At 51.7% G+C, this 14259-nt stretch overlaps 1 protein-coding gene across 1 annotated transcript in view; it reads left to right on the top strand.

Moving 5' to 3' along the window:
- dchs1b (dachsous cadherin-related 1b) overlaps positions 1–14259 on the top strand; it is a 114314-nt gene that overhangs the window by 24369 nt on the left and 75686 nt on the right. Inside the window, 7 exon segments of the mRNA XM_056284333.1 lie at positions 520–717; positions 1056–1311; positions 1314–1399; positions 1401–1433; positions 1435–1671; positions 1673–1802; positions 1805–1830. Coding sequence (XP_056140308.1) covers positions 520–717; positions 1056–1311; positions 1314–1399; positions 1401–1433; positions 1435–1671; positions 1673–1802; positions 1805–1830 — 966 coding nt within the window.

Below are 14259 nucleotides of genomic sequence, written 5' to 3'. Positions count from 1 at the left end.
CAGTCTACAGTTAGTGATGTCTCTCATTTCAATAAATTCAATTTTTGACTCTCTGGGGGGGGGGGGGGGGGGCGTCCAACACGGGGATCGCCGGTTCGAATCCCCGTGTTACCTCAGGCTTGGTCGGGCGTCCCTACAGACACACTTAGCCGTGTCTGCGGGCGGGAAGCCGGATGTGGGGTATGTGTCCTGGTCGCTGCACTAGCCCCTCCTCTGGTCGGTCAGGAGCACCTGTTCGGGGGGGGGGGGGGTGGGGGGGAATAGCGTGATCCTCCCATGCGCTACGTCCCCCTGGCGAAACGCCTCACTGTCAGGTGAAAAGAAGCGGCTGGCGACTCCACATGTATGGGAGGAGGCATGTGGTAGTCTGCAGCCCGCCCCGGATCAGCAGAGGGGGGTGGAGCAGCGATCGGGACGGCTCGGAAGAGCGGGGTAATTGGCCGGGGTACAATTAGGGAGGAAAAGGGGGGGTGGGTGGAATCCAAAGAGGGAAAAAAATGGACTCTCTTGCCATTGCAGGTATTTGCATCAGACGCAGACGAAGGGGATAACGGCCTGGTTCTGTACGAGATCAACCGGCGTCAGAGTGACCCTGACCGCTATTTTGTCATGGATATGAAGTCAGGGGTCATCACTCTGAACAGACCTCTGGACTATGAGCTAAAGAGGGTTCATGAACTGGTGGTCCAGGCTAGGGACAACGCCAGCCACCCAGAGGTAATATAAGCTCCCATTATGGCTGTAATTAATGATGGTGATATTGCCCCTTTTGACAATGTAGTAGCTGTATGTCATCACCAATTGTAGTGACATTTGAGAGCTTTCAGCTTGCTCGCATTTTGAATAAAAACTGATGCTATCTATTAAAAATTCAGTTCTCTGTTATAATGTTCTGACAGATTATATTTTACTTGAGTCTTATGCTTATTAAGAGGTAACATGACGGATATATACCAAGTTCAGTTGCACTTGATTCAACTCCTTCGGATAACCGTGACCTGGATGAATGAGAACGTTCACAGACTTGACTGATGCTATGTCCTCCTTTTCTCAAGGTGACCAATGCCTTTGTGACTATCCACGTCCGTGACTACAATGACAACCAGCCCACCATGACCATCATCTTCCTCAGCGAGGACGGCTCTCCAAGAATCTCGGAGGGGGCCCAGCCGGGTCAGTACGTAGCCCGAATCTCTGTCACCGACCCCGACTATGGCGAATACGCCAACGTGAACGTCTCTTTAGAAGGCGGCGACGGCAAGTTCGCCCTAACGACCAAGGACAGCATCATCTACCTGATTTATGTGGACCAGTCTTGGACAGGGAAGAACGGGACACGTACGACCTGAGAGTGATGGCCACGGACTCGGGCACCCCTCCCCTCAGGGCGGAGTCGTCCCTTCACCATTCAGGTGATGGATGTCAATGACAATCCCCCCTCTGTTCGACCAGCAGGCCTACAAACAGACCATTCCCGAGGTGGTCTACCCAGGCTCGTTTGTCCTCCAGGTGACCGCCAGGGACAAGGACCAGGGCCCTAACGGGGACATCCGATACAGCCTCCTCAAAGCCAAAAACACCCACTCTGACTGGTTCTCCATCGATCCCGTAACAGGGATCATTACCACCGCGACTGCTCTGGATTTCGAGTCGGAGCCAGCGCCGAGCGTGGACGGTCATTGCCACGGACAATGGCCGGCCACCGCTGTCCTCGACGGCCAAGGTGGACATTGTGCTACAGGATGTTAACGATAACACGCCCGTGTTCTCCAGCACTCTGTACAGTGCCTCCATCAAGGAGAACACTCCAGCGGGACCTGCTTCTTAGAGGTAGGTGCACTAGTGCAAAAGTCAGCCATCCTCGTCCTCTTTCTGCCTCTCTTATAATCGCTCTCCCACCGTAAATCTCTCGCTCTCCCACACACGCGCTCTCTCCGTCCCCCCCCCCCTCCCCCCTGTTTCCTTTCTCCTTTGGCTTCTCCTTGATTTGGTCGAGGGGAAAACACCGTGTGCAGTTCTCATGGTGTTCAGTCTTGCAGCGGGTTGGCGAAAACATCGTTGTCCCACTTCTGCGGCCAAAAGTAAGGTTTTTACTAGTGTAAACTACTAATAAGACACGTTAGTCCCTAGCTAACGGGTCTGACCCTTTAGCCGAGCGGTTAGTGACGTCGCCTTGTGGTGCAGTACACCCCGTATCGAATCCCGCACCGGGCAAGAAAATAACCGGTTACATTGGTGGCAGCGGCGGGATCCGGAAGTGTGCAGATCCTCAGAAGTCTCTTCGGAGCGCGGAATGGCGCGCTTCCGGGGAGGGTGACGACTGTAAACTACTAAGACACGTTAGTCCCTAGCTACTGGGTCTGACCCTTTAGCCGAGCGGTTAGTGATGTCGCCTTGTGGTGCAGTACACCTCGTATCGAATCCCGCACCGGGCAAGACAATAACCGGTTACACTATCTCCCCTGTCCTCTCATCTCTCCGTACTCTCTTTATCTTTTTGACTCACACCCTCCCCGCTGAGACCCCACCCCCCCCCACCCCTCCACCACTCTGATTACTCCCCTGGCAAATGCTTGATTTATGCATCATTATAGTCTGGAAATCAGTCGTATCTAAACCGGGGCGCAGCTTGAAAAGTCATATTTCGGTGAGGATGGCGCACTCGCTCGGGAAGTGCTGACGTGTCCGGAAGAGATTCATTAAAACCGGGGTATGAGAACGAAGCGATGTGACGCGCCCAATTAGGGGAAAAGAAAATTAAGACTTGTAAAGATAGGAGAGAAAAGCAGGTAGAGCAGGGAGAGAGCCGCCGTGAGGAGATTTGCCCGGCGCCGATCTGTCCTCTCTCTCACCTCGGAGGGTTCCCATGGCAACCGCGGCCGGGTGGCGTCGGCTGAACCTTCGGAATTCCCAGAATCCCTCCGCTGTTGCCGTGGCGGCTCGGCTCCCCCCCCCCCCCCCACTTTCATCTTCAGTCCTGCAGCTCCTTCGTAACAGGAGCACGTCTCCGGAGAAATGCAAGACACCGCTGGCTGCCGGCCCCCCCCCCGGGGCCGCCCCCCCCCCCCCGTGTTGAGGTCTTGTGGCCGCCGTGCACCGTCTGCATCTGCTGTTTGTCCAGGTTGTGTTTTGCCCCACCGCTGCGGAAGGTGCATGAGGGAAGACCCTGACCGAGCGTTTCTTTCTCAACTTTTAATACCTCAAAGCGGGTCGCAGGTGTGTCTAGTAAGAGAAGCCCCAGCTCTCCCAAATGCTGCACGGGGTTCAGATAAAATGCTGAAGTCCCCAATTTTTTTTTTGCAGGTTCACTTTACACGGGTTTGGTTGGCGGTGTCTGGCTGGTGCTTTGTGGAGTCTGGAACCCAGGGCCAAGACGTGGTCTCACCAGCATTACTAAACCTGTGTTTGTGTGTGAAGGCCTTTACAAAGGTGTTAGTATTAAGTATTGAGTTGTAAATGAACTCGGGGTTTTACCTCAAGCATAAGGAATGTCGTAGCTCAGGACTTCTCGCAAGTCCCAGACCTCAGTCCGCATCCGGACCGTACTGCAAGCCCATACCCCGTGCTATGAATACAATGCGTTATGGAGTGTAACATTTTCTATTTTGCGACTTGTTTCTGTCGAGTTCAGGCGTTAACTTGACACCGGGGGAGTTTGCCTTTTGGGGTGCAAAGCTTTTATTGCACTTACGGTAACGTAACGACTGTAGTTTGTCGTCAGTTCCAGAATGCCATCTTCACTTCACCTGGTGCACTGTCTCTCCTCTGCTCCACTGTGGGGGGTGGGGGGGGGGGGCAGAAAACAGGGCATAAACCAGAGCGACCATAAATGACAGAACGAGTAGCCTACCAGTATGCGAGTTCTCATCAGGGTTCGAGCCAATCAGAGGCAGGGTAGGGCGGGTCTTCTAAACGAACGTTTGGATCAGTATCTGTGACTGGCACTCACACCTTTTGAGCCCAGGTTCAACCAGCTGGCTGCAGGCAAACAGCGCCGTTACTCCCACTAGGCTCGAATGTATGTCGACTAATTTGACGATCTCGAACTCGGACGTACTATATGTTGCTTAAAAGTTGCAGGTGAGCGTATTGAATGTATTGTGTTATCGTTCCGAACCTCTGAGCTTGAATGAGAATCAGATGCGGGGCCTTTGAGTAATGAGTGTGAGAACCCTTGTCGTAGCTAGCAGAACATCAGAGCAGTCAGCCGGGTCAGAGACCATTCACACATGCAAACATGGGACTGCACACTCGCCTCACGAGATGATGATGGACTGATGTCACATCGTAGAAATCAAGGTGAGACAGTCTATGAGGTGAAAGGCACTGCCGGTAAATATTTCCCCTGTATTCGAATGATGGCTCCAGACGGCCTAATCCGGGCTTTGTACATGTTTGCTTAGGTCAAAGTAAGGTAAAAGTTGGTCTATTGGTGTTATTGCTGTTGTTTTGATCAAATGTTGCAGTTAGCAAACTGCAGTGACCTCAGCTCCTACCTGCTATGTCAAGTCAAGTCAAGTCAAGTTTATTTGTATAGCCCAGTATCACAAATTGTGTGTGAGAATTTAGCAACAACTACATTTTCATTGATGACCAGTAGGAGGGGTGCAACCCATTTTTATTTACTGTGCTGTGAATTCTGACTTGGTAAATACTTACATGACAACTAGACTTAAATAAGGACACACTGGGGCATCCGGGTGGCATAGCGGTCTGTTCCGTTGCCTACCAACACGGGGATCACCGGTTCGAATACCCATGTTGCCTCCGGCTTGGTCGGGCGTCCCTACAGACACAATTGGCTGTGTCTGCAGGTGGGAAGCCGGTTGTGGGTATGTGTTCTGGTTGCTTGCACTAGCGCCTCCTCTGGTCGGTCAGGGCACCTGTTGGGGGGGGGGGGGAATAGCGTGATCCTCCCCCGCACTACGTCCCCCTGGTGAAACTCCTCACTGTCAGGTGAAAAGAAGCTGCTGGTGACTCCACATGTATCGGAGGAGACATGTGGTGGTCTGCAGCCCTCCCGGATCGGCAGAGGGGGTGGAGCAGTGACCCGGGATGGCTCAGAGGAGTGGGGTAATTGGCCGGATACAGTTGGGGAGGAAAAAGGGGGGGGAAAGGGGAGGGGGTAAGGACACATCACTGGTGCAACCAGACCATGATGCTGAGGACACAGAAGAGGGGGTGAAGGAAGGGAAGGACAGAAAGGGAAGGAGCTTGCATTAGAAGTAAGATGTGGGCTGTGACAGGGAGGGGGTGAAGGACCGAGTTACCAGAAAGTGAGATAGGAAAGAATGACTTGACAAGCTTATTTTGGGTAGAGACATCCTTGGTCAGCACAATGAATGGACACCTTTCTCACCTTTAGTCATTTTGTTTCTGGCCAACAGGGAGAAAAAGAAGAAGAAGACTAATGGCATTTGACCTTACGTTAGTATGGACAACATGATTAACACGATAATCATTGGAACTTTCACGCGATAACAATACAGCACAATATCTGCTTATATATACAAAGATACCATGCTTAAGACTCCAACTGAAGTTCATCACATCGGACTGTTTGGTAATGCAAAGTACAATATCAAACCAAACTAGCCACCGAAGAATTTCCCCCTCAAACATTTCAGACCTCATTTTGTGAGAAACTTGGGATTCTTGTTATAACTTAAGACGGCAAACATTTTCATCGTAACACGACAATATCCAAATGTCATGCTGTTTACAGTGCCATTGACGGATGACAAATGATGGTACCGAAGTACGACCTGACCCTGGCCCAGGTCACCCCTCCATCTCGGGGCACAATACATGGCTGATATGAAGCTGTCGGAATCACGTGCACAATTCATCCATTGTCGAGCGACTGAAATGAGCAGTTTGCTCCCAATTAGGCGGGCTCTGATAAATCCCTCTGCCCCCCCAACCCCCACCGAAGAAATGTATCCCCCAGACCTCGATTCCAGTTGTTGCAACAGTCGTAATCAACTGTCCTAATCCTAGCCAGCAGTTATTCTGGCACTGCAGGCACAGGCCTAATCCCATGCCAGACGTCACGGGTGGTTTCTCGATATGCCTTAGCAAGTGCACGAGGCTTGATTCGCTTGCTCCGGCACGTTCCTCAAGGCTCCGTCGGACTGGCCAAGATTCTCTGACTGGAGAGAGAGAGAGGGGGAGCCCCATTGGGGGTATGATTTGCAGGATAACAGTAGTTAGACCAGAGGGGGGGTTTTCGAGGCCAGTGTAGGACGTGGCCATGTCGATGGAATACACACATGATGTTGAGCCTGACATCATTTGGCTAACGGATGTCATTGCAGAAAGGTTTCGTATCTTCTCCCCCGTCCTCGTCGGCCAACTTGTCGAGCACGTGGAGTTGAGCGAGGCTTTTAGATATTTGACGTTGCGAGTACCGAAAAACGAAACGTTCTCGCTTAAAGGGCATTCGTTATGCCTGCCGCTAGAATCGAGAAACGGCAACGATAACACAACTGTCATCATGGTAATGACGAACTGAAGGATTTTGGTCAACTGCTCCGTTTGCTGACGTTTTCGTGCGATGGTTTTTGGCAGCGAGGCCGGGGTGTGAGGTTTTGTCACGTCCCCACAGCAGGAAAGAAGGAAGCACGTGTTCAGAATTACACCAGCGTTTACAGTGGATTAAAATGGAAGTGGCCTTTATGATTAGATATACTGGCCTGGCCAGATGCCACGCCGAGTCTCTGTGATGTTTTGCATGCAGATGGGAAAGCAAGAGTCAACGAAAGTGCAATATTGCACATATAATGAAAACGTGCGCTTATCAGGTTTGGAGGAAGTAGGAAACAGGATGCCGAGACAAAGGTAAGGAGTTATTTGTCTCTGAGCTGGTTTTCGCCGAACTTCAACCTTTCCGTTTTCTTTCTCTCTCACTCACTTTCTCTATACGTTTCCCTGCCTGTCTATAGCTCTCTCCCTCAACGTCTCTCTCTACACTGTAGCTCTTTAATTTGCTCCCTCGACTTCCAATTTCTCAAATTTCATTTCATTACTCTCTCTCACGTGCGCGCGTACACACACACACACACACACACACACACACACACACACTCTAACAGTGGCAGCATGTGGGAGAAGCTGCTTATCAGTGAGGCCACTGCAGTGCTCTGTAAGGCATTGCACTGTTTATGTCACCGCCACGACACAAGAAGTTATTTATTTCTTGGTTTCCTCACTTCCACTTCCTCTATGTATTTCCCAGGGATGACGTGTGTGTGTGTATATGTGTGTGTGTGTGTATTAGGGGTGGGAATCTTTCGGACTCCCATGACTCGATTCGATTTCGAGTCGCGGGGTCAGGATCAGATTCAAAATCGATTTTCAATTCAAACGAGCAAAATCGATTCTAGCTTTGGTGCATAGGGGCGCTAATTTCAGGATCTAGGCTAAGAATGGCGGCGTGGTAAATTATGGCACGAAAGCAGACTAAAGTGTGTATAAGGTTGTTTAGTTTTTAGGTTTGAAAAGGTTGTATCAGTTGATTGCAAACCGACGGGATGGCATGTCGTGCTTCGGCCCGATTGTCTGGATCATAAATGTAAAGCCCTCATTGTGGACTAGGCTGCAGGGGCGCAGGTCTTTTGAAATGAAGAAGGTGATGGATCTAGTTATGGTGTTTGCCGTCAGAGTAGGCTGGGAGTTTGGTAAAGTGGTGCAGTGTGCGTTGGTTGTGTGTTAATGGCAGTGATGTGAGCCCTAACATTAAGTATTTGGAGAAGAGCTAACGTTAGCAGCGACTGACTTAGCCACCGTCGTGTTTTCCGGAAGCCGGAACAGGTGCGAGCTAACGGTTAGCAGCGACTGACTTAGCCATCGTCGTGTTTTCCGGAAGCCGGAACAGGTGCGAGCTAACGTTAGCAGCGACTGACTAGCCACCGTCGTGTTTTCCGGAAGCCGGAACAGGTGAGAGCTAACGTTAGCAGCGACTGACTAGCCACCGTCGTGTTTTCCGGAAGCCGGAACAGGTGAGAGCTAACGTTAGCAGCGGACTGACTAGCCACCGTCGTGCTTTCCGGAAGGCGGAACAGGTGCGAGCTAACGTTAGCAGCGACTGACTTAGCCACCGTCGTGTTTTTCCGGAAGCCGGAACAGGTGAGAGCTAACGTTAGCAGCGACTGACTAGCCACCGTCGTGTTTTCCGGAAGCGGAACAGGTGCGAGCTAACGTTAGCAGCGACTGACTAGCCACCGTCGTGTTTTCCGGAAGCCGGAACAGGTGCGAGCTAACGTTAGCCGCGACTGACTTAGCCACCGTCGTGTTTCCCGGAAGCCGGAACAGGTGCGAGCTAACGTTAGCAGCGACTGACTAGCCACCGTCGTGTTTTCCGGAAGCCGGAACAGGGTGCGAGCTAACGTTAGCAGCGACTGACTTAGCCACCGTCGTGTTTTCCGGAAGCCGGAACAGGGTGTGCGAGCTAACGTTAGCAGCGACTGATTTAGCCACCGTCGTGTTTTCCGGAAGCCGGAACAGGTGAGAGCTAACGTTAGCAGCGACTGACTAGCCACCGTCGTGTTTTCGGAAGCCGGAACAGGTGGAGAGCTAACGTTAGCAGCGACTGACTAGCCACCGTCGTGCTTTTCCGGAAGCCGGAACAGGTGCGAGCTAACGTTAGCAGCGACTGACTAGCCACCGTCGTGCTTTCCGGAAGCCGAACAGGTGCGAGCTAACGTTAGCAGCGACTGATTTAGCCACCGTCGTGTTTTCCGGAAGCCGGAACAGGTGCGAGCTAACGTTAGCAGCGACTGACTAGCCACCGTCGTGTTTTCCGGAAGCCGGAATAGGTGCGAGCTAACGTTAGCAGCGACTGACTAGCCACCGTCGTGTTTTCCGGAAGCCGGAATAGGTGAGAGCTAACGTTAGCAGGCCACTGACTAGCCACCGTCGTGTTTTCCGGAAGCCGGAACAGGTGAGAGCTAACGTTAGCAGCGACTGACTTTAGCCACCGTCGTGTTTCCGGAAGCCGGAACAGGTGCGAGCTAACGTTAGCAGCGACTGACTTAGCCACCGTCCGGTTTTCCGGAAGCCGAACAGGTGCGCGGCAAGTCAACGTTGCCAGCAGCGAGGAGGCTACTTAAGACTGAACCAAAAACGTTTTTAAAACTCGATTAGTGGAATTTGTTAATCTACTCAGAATCGTAGAAGATAAGAATCGGGATTCTTACATGAACCCCCCCCCCCACCCCTGCCGGATCTAAAAATGGCGCCTGTCCATTCCTATGGGAATTGCTCGCTGGCGCATGCGCTGAAAAAGTTTCTGGCTTCCGGGTTACTTCCGGGTACACGCCTCCCACCGAAGCGACCGCGTACAGGATCCGGCGCTGCGCGTTCGTGAATGCTATGCTAGCGGACTTCATGGATGCAATAATAAGACTACTACGGGACTCGGGACTTGAATCCACGGACGCATTTATACAAACGACAACGCCAACCAACAGTGAAGATATAGAACAGCGTTTGTTTAACCTAGCAAAGATCCTCGTTCTCGAGACACAACATGACCGCGCGTAGAGTGCGCGTACACAGCCGTGACGTCATGCATTTTTCTGGGCTTTGAATTTAAAAAAAAAAGATTAAAAAAACCATGGCTTAAAAATACATAACACAAATAATAATAATAGACCGTGATTATAGCTGCAGGTGTCCTGTTAACAGTTTTACAGGCATCTCTTTTTACAATGGTGGCCTATGGGAACATTTTTCGCTGCAATACCGTGAGTGACCACTGGGGAAAATGGCTGCAAGGCTGAGCGGCGGCGCTGTATCCAGTTCTACCATGGTATGTGTGTATGTCAGCGAGGGGTAACAGAATGTGTGTGTGTGTGCGCCGCGCGCATGATTCAGGTTCGTACCATGAGGAGGTAGGGGGGGTCTTGAGAATGGTGAGAATGGGGGTTTTGAATATGCTTGGGGCAGACAAGCACACAGTCACTATCTCACCGGGACACGTTTGAGCTTTCTTTGTCTGTCCTCATTGTGGGCCCACCTTTCAGTAATCTCTATCAGATGGGATGTCAGGTATGGTTACGTGTGATCACTTCTGTCCAGGACAGGAGGATGTGCACGGCCTATTAAACAGGTCTTTCTTGTGTGTGTGTGTGTGTGTGTGTGTGTGTGTGTGTGTGTGTGTGTGTGTGTGTGTAAAAGCTGAATTTAATACTACTCTGAAACCTAAAAGGCTCTCCAGTGACGACCAAATAAATCTCTCCCTTTTTCGTCGATTTTATTGCTTAGTCGGATATTGATGTGTACACTCCAATACTGTAAAGTTGTACCACCCAAATAAATAAAAAAAAAGTTAGATTGATCTGTGATTTGATTCACATCTTGCTGAAATGGGCCTCGGTCCCAGGTTTCTTGTGATTTATGCGGTGCCTATCAAGCAAGGGCTGCTGGTAATGCGATTGAGCTGATTGCATTCAGGTTCGGGGCTCTTGCCTCTCCGCTTTAATTTGTGTTTCTGGGAGACGTGGAGTCTTCTTTTGCTTCCTGCGAGGGTCGTGCCTTGGCAAGTCTCTGTCAAATCCAGTGACACGCTTACTCCCGGCATGACCCGACCGCTGGGAGGCGCCGCGCCGACCTCGCTAGCAGCGACACACTCCTGCAAAGCCAGAACACACCTCTGCACAACACACCAGACACCTCTGCACAACACACCAGACACCTCTGCACAACACACCTCTTGCACAACACACCAGACACCTCTGAACTACACTTCAATCAGCTGAGAAACATGGGATATATTTACTTTTGTCTGCACCGTTTTAAGAAGACTTATTTGTATGTGTGTGTAAGAGATAGAGTGAGAGAGAGAAATAGAGAGTGCGAGAGAGAGAGAGAGAGAGAGAGTGAGAGAGAGTGAGAGAGAGAGAAATGGAAAAATAGTGAGAGCGAGATGGAAAGCGAGAGAGACTGAGAGGAAGAATGAGCGAGATAAGTAGGCTGAGTGATAGTGAGCCTGTGTCTGTACAGACGTGTGTGTGTGTGTGTGTGTGTGTGTGTGTGCGTGTGTGTGTGTGTGTGTATTCTGTGCAGGCCAAGTCTCGTCCAGCAGGTGATGCATCTGCCTTATGATGTTCAGCATGTGTTTTCCTGGTCAGGCTTGTTACGCAGCCCTCAATCATGTGGACAGACACACAGATGTGCCCAGATGAGAGACGGATAGAGAGCGCGGGAGCGGCTTGTTGTGTGATGGTACAAACATCACCGTGGTGGCTGGGTCGATGCTTTAGTGGATAAAGAAAAGAAAGAAGGAAAAAAAAAAGGAAGAAAAAAAAAGCAATCAGGGGAAACAGGATGAATGACGCAGCGTCGCGGAAAGCAGGAAATCAACCAGAACCAGAGAGACAGACAGACAGAGAGCGGGAGAGACAGGAGAGAGAGAGAGGGGGGAGGCAGAGAGACAGACAGAGAGGGTGAGAGACAGGGAGAGGGGGGGGGGGCAGAGACAGAGAGAGACAGACAGAGAGCAGGAGAGAGAGACACAGAGACAGACAGACAGACAGACAGAGTTCAATTGAAATTGAATTGAATTGAGAGAGGGAGAGAGAGGCAGAGACAGACAGACAGCAAGAGAGAGATAGCGAGAGAGAGGCAGACAGACAGACAGAGAGGAGGAGAGAGAGGCAGAGACAGACAGACAGCAAGAGAGAGAGAGGCAGACAGACAGAGGGGGAGAGAGGCAGAGACAGACAGACAGCAAGAGAGAGATAGCGAGAGAGAGGCAGACAGACAGAGAGGAGGAGAGAGAGGCAGAGACAGACAGACAGAGAGGGAGAGAGAGACAGACAGACAGACAGAGAGGGGGAGAGAGAGACAGACACAGACAGCAAGAGAGGGGGGAGAGAGAGACAGACAGAGAGGGGGGAGAGAGAGACAGACACAGACAGCAATAGAGGGAGAGAGAGACAGACAGAGACAGACCGACAGAGAGGGAGAGGGAGAGACAGACACAGACAGCAAGAGAGGGGATAGCGAGAGAGGCAGACAGACAGAGAGGCAGACAGACAGACAGAGAGCGGGGAGAGACAGGGAGAGAGAGGGGGAGGCAGAGAGACAGACAGAGAGGGTGAGAGACAGGGAGAGGGGGGGCAGAGACAGAGAGAGACAGACAGAGAGCAGGAGAGAGAGACACAGAGAGAGAGAGAGAGAGAGAGAGAGAGAGGCAGAGAGACAGAGAGGCAGAGAGACAGACAGACAGACAGACAGACAGAGTTCAATTGAAATTGAATTGAATTGAGAGAGGGAGAGAGAGGCAGAGACAGACAGACAGCAAGAGAGAGATAGCGAGAGAGAGGCAGACAGACAGAGGGGGAGAGAGAGGCAGAGACAGACAGACAGCAAGAGAGAGATAGCGAGAGAGAGGCAGACAGACAGACAGAGAGGAGGAGAGAGAGGCAGAGACAGACAGACAGCAATAGAGGGAGAGAGAGACAGACAGAGACAGACCGACAGAGAGGGGAGAGAGAGAGACAGACACAGACAGCAAGAGAGGGATAGCGAGAGAGGCAGACAGACAGAGAGGGAGAGGAGACAGACAGACACAGACAGCAAGAGAGGGATAGCGAGAGAGGCAGACAGACAGAGAGGCAGAAGACAGAGAGGGGGAGAGAGACAGCGAGAGAAGTGAGAGAGGAGAGGGCACCAAGCGTGTAAGAAAGAAGGGGGAGAAAGTCCACGGTGGCTGTGGAGAACGTGTGAACTTGTGCGTGCTGTGAAACAGCCTGAAATAGAGAGGAGGCGTAGGAGAGGTGATAGGTCTCTTTTAACAGGTGCAGTCAGTTCGCCTCAGCTTCCTCCAGAAAACCACTAAAATAAAACACCGCGCGCCTGTCTGTCAGAGCAATCAGCCTGCACGGTGTGAAGTCCGCTGGTCCCAGAAAACCAAGCGAGGACCCCGGGCTGCTAAAGTCTATAGGAGTCCATAAGGAGGGCTACTCATATTTAAAACAGACACACACACACACACACACACACACACACACGGAGCCTAATAGCGTTTGATAAATCCACAAGACCAGACATATGGCGACCCGCCGACTGCAGGAAGCTGCGCCGCTACAGCTTCCTGTTACACGGGGGGGGGGGGGTCTCCTGCCGGGGTCCTACTGGATACGGCCTCCGTGGCAAGCCGAGCCAGACCACAGCTTCCACTTGGAGCTCGTGGGCTCTCCTCTAGCCCAGACTCACTGCACGCACTTTAGCTTTTATTAAGCCTGAAAATTTGGATGGAGGAGACATTTATCATCCACGCAGTATATCCCCCTCCTCCTTCCTCCTCCTTCCTCCTCCTCCTCTTTTTTTTTGTTGCTCTGTATCTGACAGCAGCCGTTTAGCGTGCATAAAGACGGTCGTATTCTGCAGCCTTGAGTGTTTTTATTAATCTGTCAGGCTGTTTAATCTGCCGGTCTCAATGGCTCCGGAGAGAGAGAGAGAGAGAAGAGAGAGAGAGAGAGAGAGAGGAGAGAGAGAGAAGAGAGAGAGAGAGAGAGAGAGAGAGAGAGAGAGAGAGAGAGAGAGAGAGTGAGCGAAAGAGAGAGAGAGAGAGAGAGCGAGAGGCGAGAGAGAGAGAGAGAGAGAGAGTGAGCGAAAGAGAGAGAGAGAGAGAGAGCGAGAGAGAGTGAGAGAGAGAGAGCGAGAGAGAGAGAGAGGGAGGGAGGAAGAGAGAGGGAGGGAGAGAGAGAGAGAGAGAGAGAGAGAGAGAGCAAGAGAGAGAGAGAGGGAGGGAGAGAGAGAGAGAGAGAGAGAGAGAGAGAGAGCGAGCGAGAGAGAGAGAGCGAGAGAGAGAAGAGAGAGAGAGAGAGAGAGAGAGAGAGAGAGCAAGAGAGAGAGAGAGGGAGGGAGGAGAGAGAGAGCGAGAGAGAGAGAGAGAGAGAGAGAGAGAGAGAGAGAGAGAGAGCGAGAGAGAGAGAGAGAGAGAGGGAGGAGGGGAGGGAGGGAGAGAGAGAGAGGCGAGAGAGAGAGAGCGAGAGCGAGGAGAGGAGAGAGGAGAGAGCGAGAGAGAGAGGAGAGAGAGAGAGGAGAGAGAGAGAGAGACGAGAGAGAGAGAGAGAGAGAGAGAGAGAGAGAGAGAGAGAGAGAGAGCGAGAGAGAGAGAGAGAGGAGAGAGAGAGAGACGAGAGAGAGAAGAGAGAGAGAGAGAGAGAGAAGAGAGAGGAGAGAGAGAGCGAGAGAGAGCGAGAAGGGAGAGAGAGAGAGAGAGAGAGAGCGAGAGAGAGAGAGAGAGCG

This window comes from Lampris incognitus, chromosome 8 (assembly GCF_029633865.1).
Source record: "Lampris incognitus isolate fLamInc1 chromosome 8, fLamInc1.hap2, whole genome shotgun sequence".
NCBI classification, from domain to species: Eukaryota; Metazoa; Chordata; class Actinopteri; order Lampriformes; family Lampridae; genus Lampris; species Lampris incognitus.
This window is presented reverse-complemented; position numbering and strand designations above follow the sequence as displayed.